General features: G+C 58.5%; 1 protein-coding gene and 1 long non-coding RNA gene across 4 annotated transcripts in view; one reads left to right on the forward strand and one right to left on the reverse strand.

Annotated features, from left to right (window-relative positions):
• Positions 1-17,607, forward strand: part of SORCS2 (sortilin related VPS10 domain containing receptor 2) — a 446,054-nt gene that overhangs the window by 424,008 nt on the left and 4,439 nt on the right. For all 3 annotated transcript variants that reach the window (XR_012062875.1, XM_072946632.1, XM_072946641.1), the window contains exons 18-25: positions 1,231-1,402; positions 6,577-6,763; positions 9,005-9,138; positions 10,211-10,334; positions 11,558-11,670; positions 12,626-12,751; positions 14,533-14,632; positions 15,217-15,319. Coding sequence is in view for 2 of the 3 variants with exons in the window: in XM_072946632.1 (XP_072802733.1) it covers positions 1,231-1,402; positions 6,577-6,763; positions 9,005-9,138; positions 10,211-10,334; positions 11,558-11,670; positions 12,626-12,751; positions 14,533-14,632; positions 15,217-15,319 (1,059 nt within the window). In the remaining variant the exon portion in view is untranslated. The remainder of the gene's footprint in view (positions 1-1,230; positions 1,403-6,576; positions 6,764-9,004; positions 9,139-10,210; positions 10,335-11,557; positions 11,671-12,625; positions 12,752-14,532; positions 14,633-15,216; positions 15,320-17,607) is intronic.
• On the reverse strand, positions 1,413-2,787 carry LOC140688120 (uncharacterized). Its single transcript, XR_012062879.1, has 3 exons — positions 2,651-2,787; positions 2,281-2,523; positions 1,413-1,727 (listed from the first exon to the last, which is right to left on the reverse strand). It is a non-coding gene; the product is annotated as an uncharacterized lncRNA (long non-coding RNA).

Raw genomic sequence — 17,607 nt, forward strand, 5'->3', positions numbered from 1 at the left:
CTAACCACTCATTCGTCATCCAGCTCTCCTCCGTCAGGGAGACACAGCGGCTGCCCCAGCGCACCTGCCAGGGCTTGGCCAGCAGGGACTCCTCTGCAGGGTCAGAGCCAGGCCCCGTGTCGAGGGCAAGAGAATCTGCTACATGCCACCTGCAGAATCTGGCACCAAGGGGCTGTGAGCGGGTAGCTCTTAGGGAGCGTATTTTCTTCCAAACTAATCAAATGTGGTTTTGCTTGATAAACTTCTGAAGTTCAGGCACAGGGAGGTGGGCAGATGGAGGCCCTTTGGCAGTGATGTTAGGTTTACAGCCCCAGAATCCCAGTGTAGCCAGAGAGAGCATCACAAATGGCAGGTCGGATGATGCACCCCCCAGCAGTGATTTTCCCATTGTCTCCTAAAAGTTTACTAGACCCCAGCGAACTCTGCCCACCAACCCCTCCCCACCCTCAGCCTACACCTGTCCCCACTCTGGGTTTCAGCCACCCACCACAGGGCCTTTGCACGCACTGGTTCCGCTGCCCAGGATACTCTCCCCTCTCCTGCACACCCTTCTGATCTCAGCTGAAAGCCCCTATCTCCGGGCCCAGGTTCCCAGGTGCTGCTCCTTCCCGGCACTTGATAGGGGAGATGGTTTGGTGAGGTCTGCCTCCCCAACTAGGCAGTCTGCTCTGCAAGGGGAGGGGCTGCGAGCGATCACCCCGGACCCCAGCACCCGGCACAGAGTAGGCACTCAGTAAACTTGCTGCATGAGTGAGTTGGTGACTCAGCATCATCTGGCCCCACTCCCTCCATGTAACAGGGAGAGGAGCCTGAAGGGGGTCGTGTGGCCCACAGCCAATTAGCGCATCAGCTGTGGGGCCCAGATTGAGCCCCGCCCACCCGCCTCGGGCACTCAGTCCTCCCCGGACCACAGTCCCCAGCAAGGCCACGGAACTCAGAGCGGCTCCCCAGCCCTCCCCTCAGCAGCAACAGCTGTTGTCATTGGTAGTAACACGATCAGACCAAAGAAATGTCCTCCATTCACTGTCATTGCCTCCGCTGAGCCTCCGTTTTCTCATCTCCGAAATGGGGCCTAAAGAACAATCAGGTGGAGGTGGGAGGAGGGCAGAAGTTGGCAGAGGGAGGTCGCAAGCCCGAAGCCACCGCACGTACGCACGGTGACAAGCAGGTCCGGCCGGGCCAGCCCACCCCCGCCTGTGCGTGCGACCCTGACCCGCTGTCTGACCGCAGGTACCGGAAGGTGGTGTCCAACGTGTGTGAGGGCGGCGTGGACCCGCGCCAGAGCCCGGCGCAGCTGCAGTGCCCGCTCCTGCCGCCCCGGGGCCTGCAGGTCAGCATCCGTGGAGAGGCGGTGGCTGTGCGACCAGGAGAGGACGTCCTATTCGTGGTGCGGCAGGAGCAGGTGAGGGTCTCCTCCGGGCGGCTGGTGCCCTGGTGCCGTCCCCGCGAGGCCACTTCGTCTGGGCGAACAGAACAGCGTGTAGTGTTCTCACCGCCCCCGCGCCGTTCGTGCCGCGCAGCGTGGACCTGGGTTTGCAAACTGCGGGAGGGGCCAGTGGGCCGGAAATCCCTTCCTGGGACCAGACCAGCACTGAAACAATGACACAGGAACTCAGGTGAGGGAGTCTAACAGTGGGCAGCCAGCTCAGGCCGAGGGACCCGGCTTCACACGTCTCTGTGCGGGGGGTGGTGTGTTAGCTGGACGGTGATGTCAGATGTATCCGTTCCTGTGGGCAGCAATACAGTGTTTTAAACCTCTAATTATGCTGGTTTAGTTAATTGACAGTCTTAAGAAAAGCAAGAAGTAAAAAAAAACACTATTCCTTGTAATCCCACAGCCAAAGGTAAATTCTGATGATAAATAAACAGATGATTGACTGATAGGCAGATACACTGTGGACATAGATCTAAATCTATATCTGTATATAAATAAATGTCTATGAATATAAATGGATGATGTAGAGATACACTGCATGTAGTACACACACACACGCACGCACGCACGTGAATTTTCTCCCAGTCTCTTCGTCTTTTTTTCCTTTAGTACAGGTGCTACATTTTCTTCCGATTTTAAGAATGGTATATACTCATTGAAAAGACACATTAAAAACATGAGAATATAAATATCACCAAAAACCCTGTGCTCCCAAAGTATCGATGGTTATTGTTTAAATTTCCTCTCAGTTTACTTAAATTGATATGCAGCATGCTTGTTTTTCTGATTATGGAGGTGACAAGTGCTTACGGCAGAACATTCAAAAACAAATTAGAAAAGCTTACCAACATGCAGGAACTTCAGAGCTACAGAAGAGCACAAGGGAGATGTCAGAGCCGCCAGCTTCCCCCAGGATCCCAGCTCCTCCGGGGCGCACGGCTCGACTGGACATTGGTTGACGAATATGTCGGGTGAAGTGCGTGGGGCTTTATCACCGCGTGTGCTCACTAGGTGTCCTTCAAAGTGTGCGCAGGTGGGGCAGGGTGATGCCGACCCAGGTCTTCGATGTTGGGAGACGGAGACCCTGGCTGTGTGTGAGGCCAGAGCTGTACGCGTGGGCGCCTGCGGGTCCGAGCTCCCTTCCCTCCCCCTCAGAGTCAAACGGCTTCGTTTGTAGCTGGGGACACCGAGGCTCAGACAGCTACAGCCGCTCACCTGAGGCCGCACAGTAACAAGTGATGGAGCTGGTGTAGGGTCGTGGCCTTGGGACTCCGTGTGGACAGTGCCTGGCCCGCGGCCCCCAGACCTGAGCCTGTCCTAGGGCAGGTCGCAGTCCCTCCTGTCCCCATCCACGTGTTGATGGGGCCTGGCCCTGAGTCATGCTTCGTGCCCCAGGCAGCCCTGGGGTGCTGGAGGTGGGGCTCCATTCGCAGCAGAGGAGTACGAAGCCTCCTGCCCGGCCTGGGACTACACGCAGCCTCCGAGTGGACCCATCTGCCGCCTGGAGCCCCGGGACAGACTTGCAGGGAAAGCGGCCGCATGCTGCCCCCTAGAGGCTGGAATCCCGGCCATGCAGTCACACCCGCAGTTCTTGACTCTTCCCACTGGAGCCAAGTCTGGATTTGCCTGTCAGCCTCCCTCCCTCCCCAGTGGGCTGGGACCCTCGCCTGCAGCATCACAGAGAGATGTGACAGAAAGATGCTCTTGGAAGAAAGAGGTCTCCCACGCACACCGCAGTCCAAAAAAGACCACCGGCTCGCTCGTTGGAGCCGTGGGGAAGGAGTGTGGGTGTGGGGTTGGAGCGGGTACACACACACACACACACACACACTGTGCATACGCATGTTCTCACACACACGGCGCTTACACACACACACGTGTTCACACACACAACCACAGACATGTCCATATACCAGCACGTGCGTGCACACACACACACACACACACACATATACACACACATACACACACACAGAGGCCAACCCAGGTATGGAAACAGTATGGGATATAGGGGGGCCCAAGGTCTGTAAATATCTAAGAACTGAAACTAAGACCGGATAGGGAAGGCAGAAACACCCGCACAAACGCGCCCAGCTGACTTTGGCACGGGAGCAAAAGCATCTCCGCAGAGGGAGGCTGGGCGTCAGCAAATGAGCATCCAGTGAAAAGGCACCTCGGCCGGAACCTCACACCTGATACAAAAGCAGCTCAAAGTGCACCACAGACTTAAACGGAAAACTAGAAACCTCCTAGAAAAAAAGATCGGAGAAGATACATGGGCTCTAGGACTCCAGGCAGAGCGTTCTTAGACTTGACACCAAAAGCGTCATCCGGGAAGGAAATTTGATAAATTGGACTTCGTCAAAATGTGACACTTCTGCTCTGTGATAGAGCCTGTTAAGATGAAAAGACAGCAACAGAGAAAATATTTACAAACTGCACATCCAACAAGGCCTAGTACCCGGAATGTATAAAGAACCCGTGGAACTCAACAGCGAGAAGGCAAGTAATCCAACTAGGAAATGGGCAAAAGACGCGGAGAGACGGTTCACGGAAGAGCAGGTACAGGTGGCGTGTGAACACATGGGGCCGTATCCAGCATCACTGGCCACCAGGGAGATGAAGATCAGACCCTCAAGGAGGCATCACTACACACCTGGAGGAGTGGCTGAAGTGAAAAAGCGACACCACCACATGCTGGTGAGGATGCAGAGAAACTGCCTCCCTCGAATGTGGCTGATGAGAATGTAAAGCGGTACAGCCACTCTGGAGAGCTGCTGGTTTCCTTAAAGACTAAACATGCGACTTCCACAGGATTCAGCAGTTACACACCCGGGCGTCTATCCCAGAGAAGCAAAGGCTTCGGTTCACAGCAGCTTCATGTGTAATCGCCCCAAACCGGGGACAACCCAGCTGCGCTCGGTGGGCAAGTGGGTGAGCACGCGATGGTATGTCTATCCCACGGGTGCTGCCCGGAAATGAAAAGGAACAGACCATTGACACACCCGCAGCCAGCCTGGGTGAGTCCGGAGAGCTGTACTGCGTGGAGAAGCTCCCCCCAGCGATTCCATACGGTCTGATTCCACTTATACAGCATTCTGGAAATGACAAAATGACAGAAATGGAGAACAGGTTAGTGGCTGCCATGGTGTCGGGATGCGAAGCGGGGACCCCAGCGATGACTCAGCCGTTCCTTATCTCGGCTGTAACTGTGTGGGTTCCAAGTTGTGATACTAAAGCTGACGAGATGTTAGCACGGGCAAGTGGGTCCCGGGGACATGGTCTCTCGGTGTTATCCCCTACACCTACTTGTGAACTGGCGATTGGCTGCATGCAGGACGTTTGCGTGTTTCTGAAGTGCTTGGTGGTAAATACACACACACGCCCTGCATGGAGGCCCCGCGTGTGGGTGGCGGGTGCTAGGTTACTTTGCAGTGTCTCCGTTCTGGCTCTTTCTGTTTGCCTTCTGTGTTTTCTCCTTTCCCTGCGTTGACACTGCTACTTTCCTGGTTATGGTGAGGTGCCTTAACCAAGGAAGTGTCTCGACAGGTAAAAGTGCGCCGACCTTAGCCACTCTCAGGCAGGAAGCAGGGACCCCAGGTGGGTGTGGCACCTGCCCGTCCAAGCTGCAGGTCCCACTCAGGCTCCCAGGATGCACCACAGAAAACCCCTCCCTCCCAGAGCAAGTGGGACTTGAGACCCCTCACTGCCACCCATGAGGCTGCCTTAAATGGAGAGAGCACCAGAGCGTGGGCCAGCCTGCGGGTTCTGGACTTGGAGCCTCAGTCTTCCAACCTATAGAATGGGGATAATAGAATTTATATGTGTAAGTGGCTGTTACAATGGTGGCACAAAACTGGGTGGCTTGAAACAACACACATTTCTTCTCTCAGAGTTCTGGAAGCTAGAAATCCAAAATCAAATTGTCAGCAGGGCCAGGGTCCCTCCAGAGGCTCCAAGGGAGGACCCTTTCTGTCTCTGCAGCTTCTGGGGACCCTGGGGTCCCTCCAGTCTCTGCCTCCATTTCACGTGGCTTCTCCTCAGTGCCTCAAATCCCCTCCTTTATCTTATAAAGACCCTAATCACTGGATTTGGGTCCTGTCCAATCTGGTATGACCTCATCTTAATGCATTACATCTGCAAAGACCTGTTTCCAAGTAAGGTGCATTCTGAGGCTTCAAGTGGACATGAGTTGTGGGAGGGGATGGACACTATTCAACCTATGACCCCATATTTGTAAAAAACGTCAAATGAACATAATTTATATAAAAGTATTCTTTTATATCAAGTTGTAAGTTTTGGCAGGTGTCAAATAAGAGGGTTGCTAAACAGTAGTGAAGCTGTTTTTCATTCTTAATCACTAGGAAATGGTTTTCAGGGTGTCCCTGTCGGGTTGGGGTGTCAGGGAGGGGTGATGGGGCAGAGATGAGACTGAATATGAGAACTTCTTGCCACGAAGCTGAAAAAGTTATTGTTTCCCTCACTCAGTTTCCTTTCCCCAACTCTGTGAGGAGAACACGGTTACTGGGAGGAGGATGCTGGTGGTGAGGAGGTGTACAGGGTGATTAGATGGCTTGTGTGGACGGTGAAACGCAGGGAAGAGGCAGCGGTCGGTGGGAGCCCCTCCCTGCACAGACCCCCTACATCTGAGCATCACTCTGGTACCGCAGAGAGTGAGATAAAATTAAACGCAGGAACCACATCATCAGAGAGGGAAAAATAATGTTTCCTTAATTTCCTGGGAGACTGAGTCTTCAGACATGCAGATCTTTCTAGTCATGTTCCTGACACCGTCCAGCAAGTGCGAGGTCCCTCCTCACCCTCCTGGCTCCCGGCTCAGGCCCCAGTGGTCCTCCCTGGCCCCCCGGGCCCACCTCTGCAGTGCCTCCCTGACCTTCTCCCTCGCCCAGCTGGGTCAGCTTTCTGAGATGCAAACCTGGCCCCGGCCCCGCCTTAGCCTTCCTTCAGCTTTTGCCCCGTACCCCAGCTGGGAGCCCCCTGGGCAGAGCAGACCTGGTTCTCTGGGGGTCCCAGGCCCACTCGTTCTGAGGAGAGGAGTGAGGGAGTGAACGAGTGAACGAGACCACTGACCCCTCAGCTTTGTGACCCACTCCTCCGTGGCCCCACGGTGTTTCCTGCAGGGTGATGTCCTGACCACCAAGTACCAGGTGGACCTTGGGGACGGCTTCAAGGCCATGTACGTGAACCTCACATTGACTGGGGAGCCCATCCGGCACCGCTACGAGAGTCCCGGCGTCTACCGCGTGTCTGTCAGGGCCGAGAACGTGGCAGGCCACGACGAGGCGGTGCTCTTTGTCCAGGTCAACTGTAAGTCCATTGCCCCTTTGAGGCCAAGTGAAAGAGAGACCGGGTCCTTGGGGAAGCACAGGGAGCCCAGGGCAGGGAGACAGGCAGGCTGGGCTCGAGTCCACACCCCCGGTGGTCTGCGCAGCAGTAAGGGCGGCCGTGGTGGTGGTCATGGTGATTATAATGGTGATGGTGGTGGTGGTGGTCATGGTGATTATAATGGTGATGGCGGTGATGATGGTGGTGGTGGTGATGGTGGTGATGGTGGTGGTGGTGGTCATGGTGATATAATGGTGATGGTGGTGGTGGTGATGGTGATTATAATGGTGATGGTGGTGGTGATGGTGGTGATGGTGGTGGTGGTGGTGGTGGTGGTCATGGTGATTATAATGGTGATGGTGGTGGTGATGATGGTGATGGTGGTGGTGGTGATGATGGTGGTGGTCATGGTGATTATAATGGTGATGGTGGTGATGATGGTGGTGATGGAGATGACAGTGGTGGTGGTGGTGATGGTGGTGATGGAGATGACGGTGGTGATGGTGGTGATGGAGATGACGGTGGTGATGGTGGTGATGGAGATGACGGTGGTGGTGGTGGTCATGGTGATTATAATGGTGATGGTGGTGGTGGTGGTGATGGTGGTGATGGTGATTATAATGGTGATGGTGGTGGTGATGGTGGTGGTGGTGGTGGTAATGGTGGTGGTTATGATGGTGGTGGTGATGGTGGTGATGGAGATGACGGTGGTGGTGGTGGTCATGGTGATTATAATGGTGATGGTGGTGGTGGTGGTGATGGTGGTGATGGTGGTGGTGATGGTGGTGATGGTGGTGGTGGTGGTGGTGGTGGTCATGGTGATTATAATGGTGATGGTGGTGGTGGTGGTGATGGAGATGACGGTGGTGGTGGAGATGATGGTGGTGGTGGTAGTGGTGATGGTGGTGGTGGTGGTCATGGTGATTATAATGGTGATGGTGGTGGTGATGGTGGTGATGGTGGTGGTGGTGGTGGTGGTGGTCATGGTGATTATAATGGTGATGGTGGTGGTGATGATGGTGATGGTGGTGGTGGTGATGATGGTGGTGGTCATGGTGATTATAATGGTGATGGTGGTGATGATGGTGGTGATGGAGATGACAGTGGTGGTGGTGGTGATGGTGGTGATGGAGATGACGGTGGTGATGGTGGTGATGGAGATGACGGTGGTGGTGGTGGTCATGGTGATTATAATGGTGATGGTGGTGGTGGTGGTGATGGTGGTGATGGTGGTGGTGATGGTGGTGATGGTGGTGGTGGTGGTGGTGGTGGTCATGGTGATTATAATGGTGATGGTGGTGGTGATGATGGTGATGGTGGTGGTGGTGATGATGGTGGTGGTCATGGTGATTATAATGGTGATGGTGGTGATGATGGTGGTGATGGAGATGACAGTGGTGGTGGTGGTGATGGTGGTGATGGAGATGACGGTGGTGATGGTGGTGATGGAGATGACGGTGGTGGTGGTGGTCATGGTGATTATAATGGTGATGGTGGTGGTGGTGGTGATGGTGGTGATGGTGATTATAATGGTGATGGTGGTGGTGGTGGTGATGGTGGTGATGGTGGTGGTGATGGTGGTGATGGTGGTGGTGGTGGTGGTGGTGGTCATGGTGATTATAATGGTGATGGTGGTGGTGGTGGTGGTGGTGATTATAATGGCGATGGTGGTGATGGTGGTGGTGGTGGTGATGGAGATGACGGTGGTGGTGGAGATGATGGTGGTGGTGGTAGTGGTGATGGTGGTGGTGGTGGTCATGGTGATTATAATGGTGATGGTGGTGGTGATGGTGGTGATGGTGGTGGTGGTGGTGGTGGTGGTCATGGTGATTATAATGGTGATGGTGGTGGTGATGATGGTGATGGTGGTGGTGGTGATGATGGTGGTGGTCATGGTGATTATAATGGTGATGGTGGTGATGATGGTGGTGATGGAGATGACGGTGGTGGTGGTGGTCATGGTGATTATAATGGTGATGGTGGTGGTGGTGGTGATGGTGATTATAATGGTGATGGTGGTGGTGATGGTGGTGGTGGTGGTGGTAATGGTGGTGGTTATGATGGTGGTGGTGATGGTGGTGATGGAGATGACGGTGGTGGTGGTGATGGCGGTCGTGATGACGGTGATGAACATAGTGAGGCTAGTGGTGACAGTGACAGTAAGCAGCCTGTGACGGCCAGTGCCCTGACCCCCCACCCCTAACCTTTTCCTGGCCCCTGCAGCCCCCCTGCAGGCCCTCTACCTTGAAGTGGTTCCTGTCACTGGCGTGAACCAGGAGGTGAACCTCACAGCTGTGCTGCTGCCCCTGAACCCCAACCTCACCGTCTTCTACTGGTGGATCGGTCACAGCCTGCAGGTGCGCTGGCCCCGGGCCCCTGGCCGGCCCTCCTTCCTGCAGGCTCCCACCTGGGGCAGATAGTGGGACAGGCACTGCCCTCCGTGTTGGGCAGGACACAGTGCGTGACATCGTGGAGCTGAGGCAGGCGCACCCCAACCCTTCCTCCCCCTTGAGCAGCTGTGTGGGGTCCGGCTTTGTCCGAGTGTGGTGGACGCAGGAGGTATAGGATCAGACTCTGCCTTTTCCTGGGAAAGACATGTGAACAGAGTAGGTGACCGAATTAGGGTGTGGCAAGGGTCACAGGAAGGGGGCAGGTGACCCATTTGAGAGCTCCAGGGGAGACAGGCCATTTCAGGTTTGAGCGTGGGGGTGGTCAGGGAAGGCGTCATGGAGGAGGGGGTCACTAGGGCTGGGCCCAACTTCAGAAGCCTCACCCAGGGCTGTGGGTTGTGTCCTGTAAGCAGTGGGGAGCGGAGGACAGAAGCCTGGTGGGAGGGGCCTCGAGACCCCAAGGGGGCATTGTTCCTTCATTCTGCACTGCTGCTCTGCACCTCCAGTCAGAGTCCCCAAACAGCGGCTGAGAGCCCAGACGGGAGGGGCTGTGTTTGGAGGGCTGAGGGAGGGGCTCCGGCCCTGGTTTCAGTCGCAGCTGGGCCACTTCCAGCTGAGCTCCTGGGGCCGGTCACCGCACCTCCCAGAGCCTCAGTCTCCCGTCTGCGGAGGTCCGAGCTGATATCAACACCCAGCCCTGATGTGTGTGCCCCCTGGCTCTGGGGTCCGAGGAAGAAGGGGCCACGCACAGCTGAGTGAGGGGGCGGGACGATGAAGGGGATGGGGAGGGCGCCCAGCCCGCAGCCACATGGGCCCCCGACACTGGCTATAGTGGGGGTCTCGGAGCCTCTGGAGGGGAGGGGCGACTGGGAGACTCCTGTTCATGCTGGGAGCCTAGAACCAGGCCCTCCCCATGCCCCCCGGTGCCCGCGTCGTGATGAGAGTGGGGGGAGTGCGCGTCCTCAGTGCGGCCCTGGGCAGCAGACTGACCGCGGGGCCCACTGTTCAGCCTGGCCCTGATCCCCGCTTGTGCCCGCAGCCCTTGCTCTCCCTGGAGAACTCTGTGACGACACGGTTTGGGGACACGGGGGACGTGCGTGTGACGGTGCAGGCTGCCTGCGGGACCTCGGTGCTGCAGGACTCCAAGGTGGTCCGCGTGCTGGGTGAGTCCCCCACCCGCCCTGGGGCGGGCAGCGTATCCCCTCCTTCTCAGGCGCCTCGGGGCGGGGGCGGGCCGGGCAGAGGGGCTGGCGTGCGCAGCTCTGCCACCCCCGGCCTCCCTCGGCACTCACGGGCCCCACACAGCGAGGGCGCGGCTGAGGGACGCCAGAAGGCCCCCGCAACAACAGGGCCGGCACTGGCAGCGGGCCGCCGGCCTCCCGGAGCCAGGCCCGAGGACTGTCACGTGACTGTGTCTGACCTCAGGAGGACGCATGATGCCGACTTGGTCGAGTGTCCTGTTGAGCCTGGGTCCCCTTGCTCTGTGCTCACGGGGGCTCCACGCCCCTCCTGGGGGGAGGCATTCACAATAGAATGGACGAGACCCTCCCCGCCCAGTGTCATGCTGCTGTTGTCACACCCGTAAAACCTCATTTCACGTTAAAAACAGCCTCTCCTGTGGACAGCAGACATCAGTTAAATATGTGGGGGGCTGCCCCACCCATTCCTTCACTCACACACACGTACACCCCTGGCCCTGAGCCCTGAAGCAATCATCTCCACCGCACGGCAAGATGCTGAGTTCATAGTTCACAGCACACTCGTGCCTTGCGCTGCTCATCCCCGCAAAGCCTCCTCCCGTCTTCACAAAGGAGGACACAGAGGCTCAGGAGCTAAATGGAGAGCTTACAGTGAGCTCTGAGGCTCCCGGTGCCGGGGTCGCTTCACCACCCGCTGCTGGTGGTCCTAGAATAGATGTCTGAGGTGGGGACCCTGGGAAATGAGAGAGAAGGAGAAGGTGGGACCTCTGCTCTCAGGGGACTCTTACTCTGGTGGGGGTACCAGCCCAAATTCCGTGGACCCCTGAGGGACGGGAGGCCAACCTCGTAGGGTGTGTCTGCCCTTGCGAGTTGATGGGGCAGGTTTCACGGGGCAGGTCTCACAGGCTGGCGCGTGCCGGGCGCCCTCCCATGTCAGTGCCGTGCCCTCACCACCACATCTCTGTGCCCTTGTCATTGTATTATTTCTAAACGGCAGCCAGTGACGTGGGTCTGCCTGGGACAGCTGCTGGTGCACAGACAGGGAGGAATCTTGTTTTCCAAAAGTGGGCCACAGGGTCCAAACCCAGGACCAGTCCCGGGCCGTCCAGGGGTGTGGCCACCCTCCACGGAGGAAGCAGAGCCGGGTGCCCGGAACTGACCAGATCCCCGTCTCTGCTTCTTCCCAGATCAATTTCAGGTGGTGCCTCTGCAGTTTTCCAAGGACCTGGACGCCCACAATCCCAACACCCCTGAGTGGAGAGAGGACGTTGGCCTGGTGGTGTCCCGACTCCTCTCCAAGGTGCCCCCCGCCCACCAGCGGCAGAGCCACTTCAGCACCTATGGGGTGTGGGTGCCTCAGAGAAGCTGGGGTGGGGCCGGAGCGCCCAGGGCAGGGCAGGGGAGGACAGGTGGGCTGCCCTGCAGTTCCAGTGATCTGGCCTTCAGGGCGGCTGACGACAGTGCTTGGAAGCCATTTAGGGCCGCTTACCTGGCCCTGGGGGACACGTAGCTGGAGTGTCACTTTGCGGGGTAGGGACGTGACTGCTCCCTCCATGCACATCTAGTGAGCACCAGCTGCTTGCCCAAGACACAGCTGCTGTCCCTCAATGGTCCAGAATCTCTTTAAAGTGATTTTCATTGATTCACTGGGTTTCTCTCCCGGGCTGCATACTCGCTATGGAGCGAGGACTCAGGGTGATTGGTACCTTCTGGGAGCTCACAGAAAGCAAAGGCCGTGCGTCTAGCCCTCGAAGCCCTTGGCCCTCCAGACTCCTCGAGTCATCTAAGGCTGTCACAGGCTGAGGCCCACCCCGACCATGCCGCCCTTTGGTCCGTTAATAATGCTGGTAATATTGTCCTGGGCACTGAAGGATGAACAGGAGTTTTCCAGATGAATGTGCATGGAGTGGGACTTCCAGGAGGCAGAGGGACCTGCATAAGCTTTGTGGGTTGAGAGAATTATATGCTCAGGAGTCCTGACCCCTAGGAAGATGTCACCAGGGTGGGGCCTGCTCACCTTGGCCACTGTGTGAGGAATGAACTGCAGGGGTGGGCCTGGCCGAGCAGAGGCTGATGTGGAGGCAAAAGGCTGAGGGACACCTCAGGATGCTGGGACCATCCCCATGGTGTGCAAGGGTCAGGCATGGCCGGGACTTAATAGGCCAAGTAGGGAGAGAGGGTGTTCCTGGGGGCCCTGGAGTGTGGCAGGGGACAGAGAAGGCAGGCGATCAGAGTGGCTCCCTGTGTCCTCGCAGGAGACCGGCATCCCTGAAGAGCTGCTGGTGACCGTTGTAAAGCCGGGGCTGCCCACCTCGGCCGACCTGCATGTGCTCCTGCCCCCTCCCAGGCCCACGAGGAAGAGGAGTCCCACAGGCGACAAGGTACCTGTGGCCACCGGACTGCGGTCCTCCCTCCGCCCGCCGCTGAGGGTCTGGTGGTCATCCCCACAAGCAGGGGGGCCTCAGAGGCTCACCGTCACGTGAAAGCTTACCTCTGGCCCATCACTGTCGGATGCAGGCAGCCCGCCCTCCACCCCCTTGTGGCTACAGCCTCTGGCCTCCAAGGTCACAGTGGTGTGGAAATAGGGGGAGCCCAGGGAACCAGGCTCGATGAATTCCCAGGGGGTGTGCCACGCTCACCCCCACTTCATCAGCTCAGCTGGCCGCTCCACCCCCACCTCACGGCAAGGGCCACTGGAACGTGGGCAGACACCGTCCAGGAGACCCCCTGGGCGTGGATTCCAGGACAGAGCAGAAACCAGCCCCCATCCAACTGGGCTGGAGACTCAACCATGAATCAGAAGCGCGGCACGCCTTCTAGGGAGGCTGCACTTCCTTAACAAGCAGACAGTAACTAGTGCGGCGAGCGCGTGGAGGAGCCGTCCCCTCGTTCACTGCTGGGGAGGGGCACATAAAAGGTGCGGCCGCCATGGAAATGGTCTGGCGGGTCTCCAGACCGTTCAGCACAGAGTTACCGTATGACACGCAGCCCCAGCCCCGGGTGTACCCGAGAGAGCTGAAAATGTGTGTCCACACGCATGCGTGTGCACCGAGGTTCACAGCGACATCAGTCATAATATCCCCGAGGTGGAACAACCCAGATGCCCCCCCCGCAGATGAGCGGATAAGCAGAAGGTGGTCCAGCCACACCGCAGACTATTATTCAGCTGTAAAAAGGGGTGACATTCTACTACCTGCTGCAACTTGGATGAGCCTCGGACACACGACGCTCAGGGAAAGAACGCCGGGACAGCAAGCCACAGATCGTGTGGTTCCATCTGTATGAAATGTGCAGCCCGGCAAACCCACAGGGACAGCGGGACAACAGGAAGCTAGGAGACCCCTCTGGGCCACGAGGGCAAGGGCAGAACCAGGGCTTTTCCAGATCCTTCAAGTCTGGGGCTGGTGGCTTCTTGTTTACACGGTCCCTGACTCAGGACCATCGGCCCCATGAGCGGGGAACAGTCCTTGTGGAATGGCAGCTGCTAACACGCTGCTCAGGGAGGCGGTAAGCAGAGGCCCCCCCAGGCATGTCCTCCCGAGGCCCTGGACCGGGAGCCGCGGGGACCGCCATCCCTCGGAGGGCCTGCTTCCCCCAGCACCTCTGCACCCACCCGTGCAGAAGGGTGACACCTGACACTCACCTGGGTTGATAGGTTCCCTTCTGAACACCCCTTGTGAGTTGCCAACCAGCTGGGCGCCCCAGAGGCCAGCTGCTCCCCCTCACCATGATCCAGCAATGGCACCTCCCGGGGCTTCTCTGCCTCGGGTGTGGGGTCACTCGCCTGCCTGGGTCACCTGTCCTGTCCCCATCTTGTCCTCTTCTTGGTCTTCTACCTCCAAGAAGCCTTTTCTGATGACGTCCGGGCTTGGGGGCCTCCTGGAACATCCCTGGGGTTCCCCAACTCCATGGTCCGGACTGAACTGGAGCTCTCCGAGGGCAGGGCCCCGTCTGGGTCACCTCGCGTCCCATTGTAGGTTCTTGGTGAGAGCTGGCTGGTGGCCAGCATTCCCATTTTATGGCTGAGGCGACTGAGGCCAAGCAAGACTGAGTGGCCCTCCCAGGCCCACGGCGCGAGAGAGTTGGGGCGGACGTCTGTCCGGCTGTCCTGCTCCCTCAGATGGGTCTCTGAGGCCCCCACACCCCCTCTCTGTGCTTTCAGAGGCTCACGGCCATCCAGCAGGCGCTGAACGCACAGAAGATCAGCTTTCTTCTGCGAGGTGGGGTCCGGGTCCTGGTGGCCATGAGGGACGTGGACACAGGTGAGAGGCCTGGCCTGGGCTCGCCCTGCAGGGTGGGGTGCGCGTGCGTCCCGGCCCCTCGGACAATGCCTGTCACTGTGGGGGGGAGCAGAGGGCCCCTCCGCAGCCCACACACTCCTCCTGGCTGGGTGGTCGCCCCGGTTGAAACCCGGCCAGACTGAAGGGCCCCACTGTCCCTCCTGGCAGAGGCAACACAGAGCTTTTGTTTTAGTTTGTCTCTGCCCGCGCCCCCCACCGTGGACTGTCCTCCCCGCTGCGGGGCAAGGGGCTTCGCAGAAGCTGCAGGGCTGCCTTCTGCTCCCGTGAAGGGCCCTGCCCGCACAGTGCAGGTCTGGGCGGAGGAGTTCCGGCCGCCGCAGGCGTGCGGCCAGGGCTGGGGTTTACACAGTGGGAGACCTGGGGGCCAGGGCGGGGGTTCCTCCAAGGCTGCAGCTGCAGAGCGTGACCCCTCATCCTGTCAAATCTGCCCACACTTCCCAGCCACACCCAGGCCTGAAGAACCTGCCAGACCAGGTGAGCCGTCCTCCCAGCTAGGGAGGCCGCGGGATGCCACGGTGACGGCTAACGGCCTGCTTTGTTCTCAGATTCTCCGAGGCTGGGAGGAGGTGGCGGCTACTGGGCGGTGGCGGTCCTCTTTGTCATCGGGCTCTTCACGGTGGGGGCCTTCATCCTCTACAAGTTCAAAAGGCAAGGCTTCCCTCCCGGGCTGATCTTGAGCCTTGGGCTCAGCTTCCCAGCAGGGCCTCAGAGGGTCGTGAGGGCCTGTGGTGGGCTGTGGGTGGGGAGGGGCCTTGTCTGGACCCCTCCCTGGTTCCATCCTCCTCTCTTCTCCACCCACTGAGGCCACGCCCATTTGACGGATGAGGAAACCCGGGCTCAGAGAGGTTAAGCAACGTGCCCAGGGCCACAAAGCTGAGGAGGAAGGAGTAGGGGTCCGACCTCGGGCTGTGCCCCTCCACGCTTCCTCCATCACTCGTCCACCCCGTCTCCCTGAGAGCTCCTGCATCCAGACAGAGGGGCTGCACAAGGACCCCCAGGGTGGGAGGGGTGGGGTAGCAAGTCATCAGGAGGGGTTGCGGTGCCTCTCTTCCCCTCTGACCTTGGTCTGCATCTGTAAAATGGGTTTAGTAACCCACTGTGCTGGAACTACTTGTGGGCACCTCCAAGGGGCTGGTGAATTTGAACTCACCTGGATTCTGGACCTGGGAATGAGCAAAACAGCCAAGCAGTGTCACCAGACTTACTTCCTGTAAAATGCAGTGGTGAGATCCGACCCCGCTGTTTCTCCCTGTCTTGCTGGTTCAGCTCCAGTGGCCTCGGAGTCTCCCTGGGCGAGCTCGCCCTTGGGGACAATGGAGAAACTCGGCTCATTCCCCACTCCATGCTCCTCTGAGGCCAAGGGTCCCTCCTCCAGCCCAGTCTTCCCTCAGCCCTGGACCCTTCTGGGACTCTGTCCTCAAGCACCCTTGACTCTGAGTGACAGCCCCCAACCTGTGGGGCAGCCCAGACGGCCGTAGGTCTGGGTCAGCATCGAAGACCCCATCCTACCCGCTACTGACCAGCTCTGTGGCCTCTGCCAGTCTCTTCCCCTCCCTGAGCCTCAGTTTCCTCATCTGTAAAAGAGGACTAAGTAGGGGGGAGGGGAGGAGGAGGGGAGGTGAGGGGAGGGGGAGGGGTGGGGGCAGGAGCAGATGCAGCCCCCCAGCCCTTGCAGGCACCCTACGATGCCCTCCTTCCTTGTCACCACGTGTCTGAGACCCAGCTCAGGCTCGGCCGACGCAGGCCCCGGGTGTGGGGGTCCCGAGGGGCTGAGAACAGGTTAGGTGCTGCCTCCCAGGTCAGAGCCTTATTGGAGGCAATGGCCGGAGGCCAGAGTTGCCCCCTCCCCCGCCCCTTTCTCTTTCTCCTCCGACCTCAGTTTGGGTGCAGATGCCCATTTGGGCTTCCCCAGGCGCACTTGAGGGTTGCAGGGCGGCAGGAACTGCCCGGGAAGCGGAAGGCAGGCCTGGCAGGTCGGGGGAAAGGGGCAGGATTTTGGTCTCTTTAAATGGCGTTCTTCAGACCCTCTGAGGGCTGGACTGCAGTTTCCACAAATTGCTTCAGATTTATCGCGTGCAGCATAAAGGGTCCAGAGGGAACCTGCTGCCATGCTTCTGGAGGAGGGGAAGGAGGAGGAAGGGGAGGACCTTGAGTCAGGCCCAGAAGAGAGAGGGGAGGGTGTACGTGGCCAGCCTGGTGCCCAGTGCACTGAGGGCTTAGTACTGAGTTAGTCATTCGGGGGGAGGGGGGAGGTGGAGAGGAGGCGGCTGCCATGGAAACAGTGGAGCACAATTACGGGTAAGTGCGCTCCCCTGGAGCACTAGGTCCCCTGGGGCGGGAGAGCAGAGCAGACAGGAGCTGGGCAGCAGAGAAATGCCCCAGCTGTCCTGAGGCTTTAGGCTCTGACATGGCCTGTGGAGCCCAGAGAGATGGGCTTTCCTGGTTGGCGTATCAGCCGGCATGGGCTGGGCCTGGCTGCATAAGAACTAGCCCCCACGTCTCAGAGGTTTACAGCCACCAAGTACCACAGTCCCCTGGGACCAATCACGGCCCCACCCGCCCTGGGGCCTGAGTGTGCATCCTGCCATCTAAATATTTCCAGAAAACTGCCAATGTTTGGTTCTCCCACTAGAGTCTTAGTTCCCGCATCTGTAAAATGGGGCCATTTGCTCCAACTAACTGGGATGTTGGACATGAAGGAGCCTGGCCCAGGGGGTCCTGAGCCCCATCCCAGCTCTCCTCTCCCTGTGCCCCTGGAGAGGAGGGAACGGGAGGACGGCACAGCCCTGGGACCCAGACAGGACTCAGCAAAGTCCTCTCAGAGGCAGTCAGTGTCCTGTGCTGCCTGGGAACACATACCTGCCAACCCGGCCAGAGCTCAGGATGTGGCTTTCCCAGAGGTGCCGGGTGACAGGGACATGAAGGAGGATAAACTA

This window comes from Vicugna pacos, chromosome 2, assembly GCF_048564905.1.
Source record: "Vicugna pacos chromosome 2, VicPac4, whole genome shotgun sequence".
NCBI lineage: Eukaryota > Metazoa > Chordata > Mammalia > Artiodactyla > Camelidae > Vicugna > Vicugna pacos.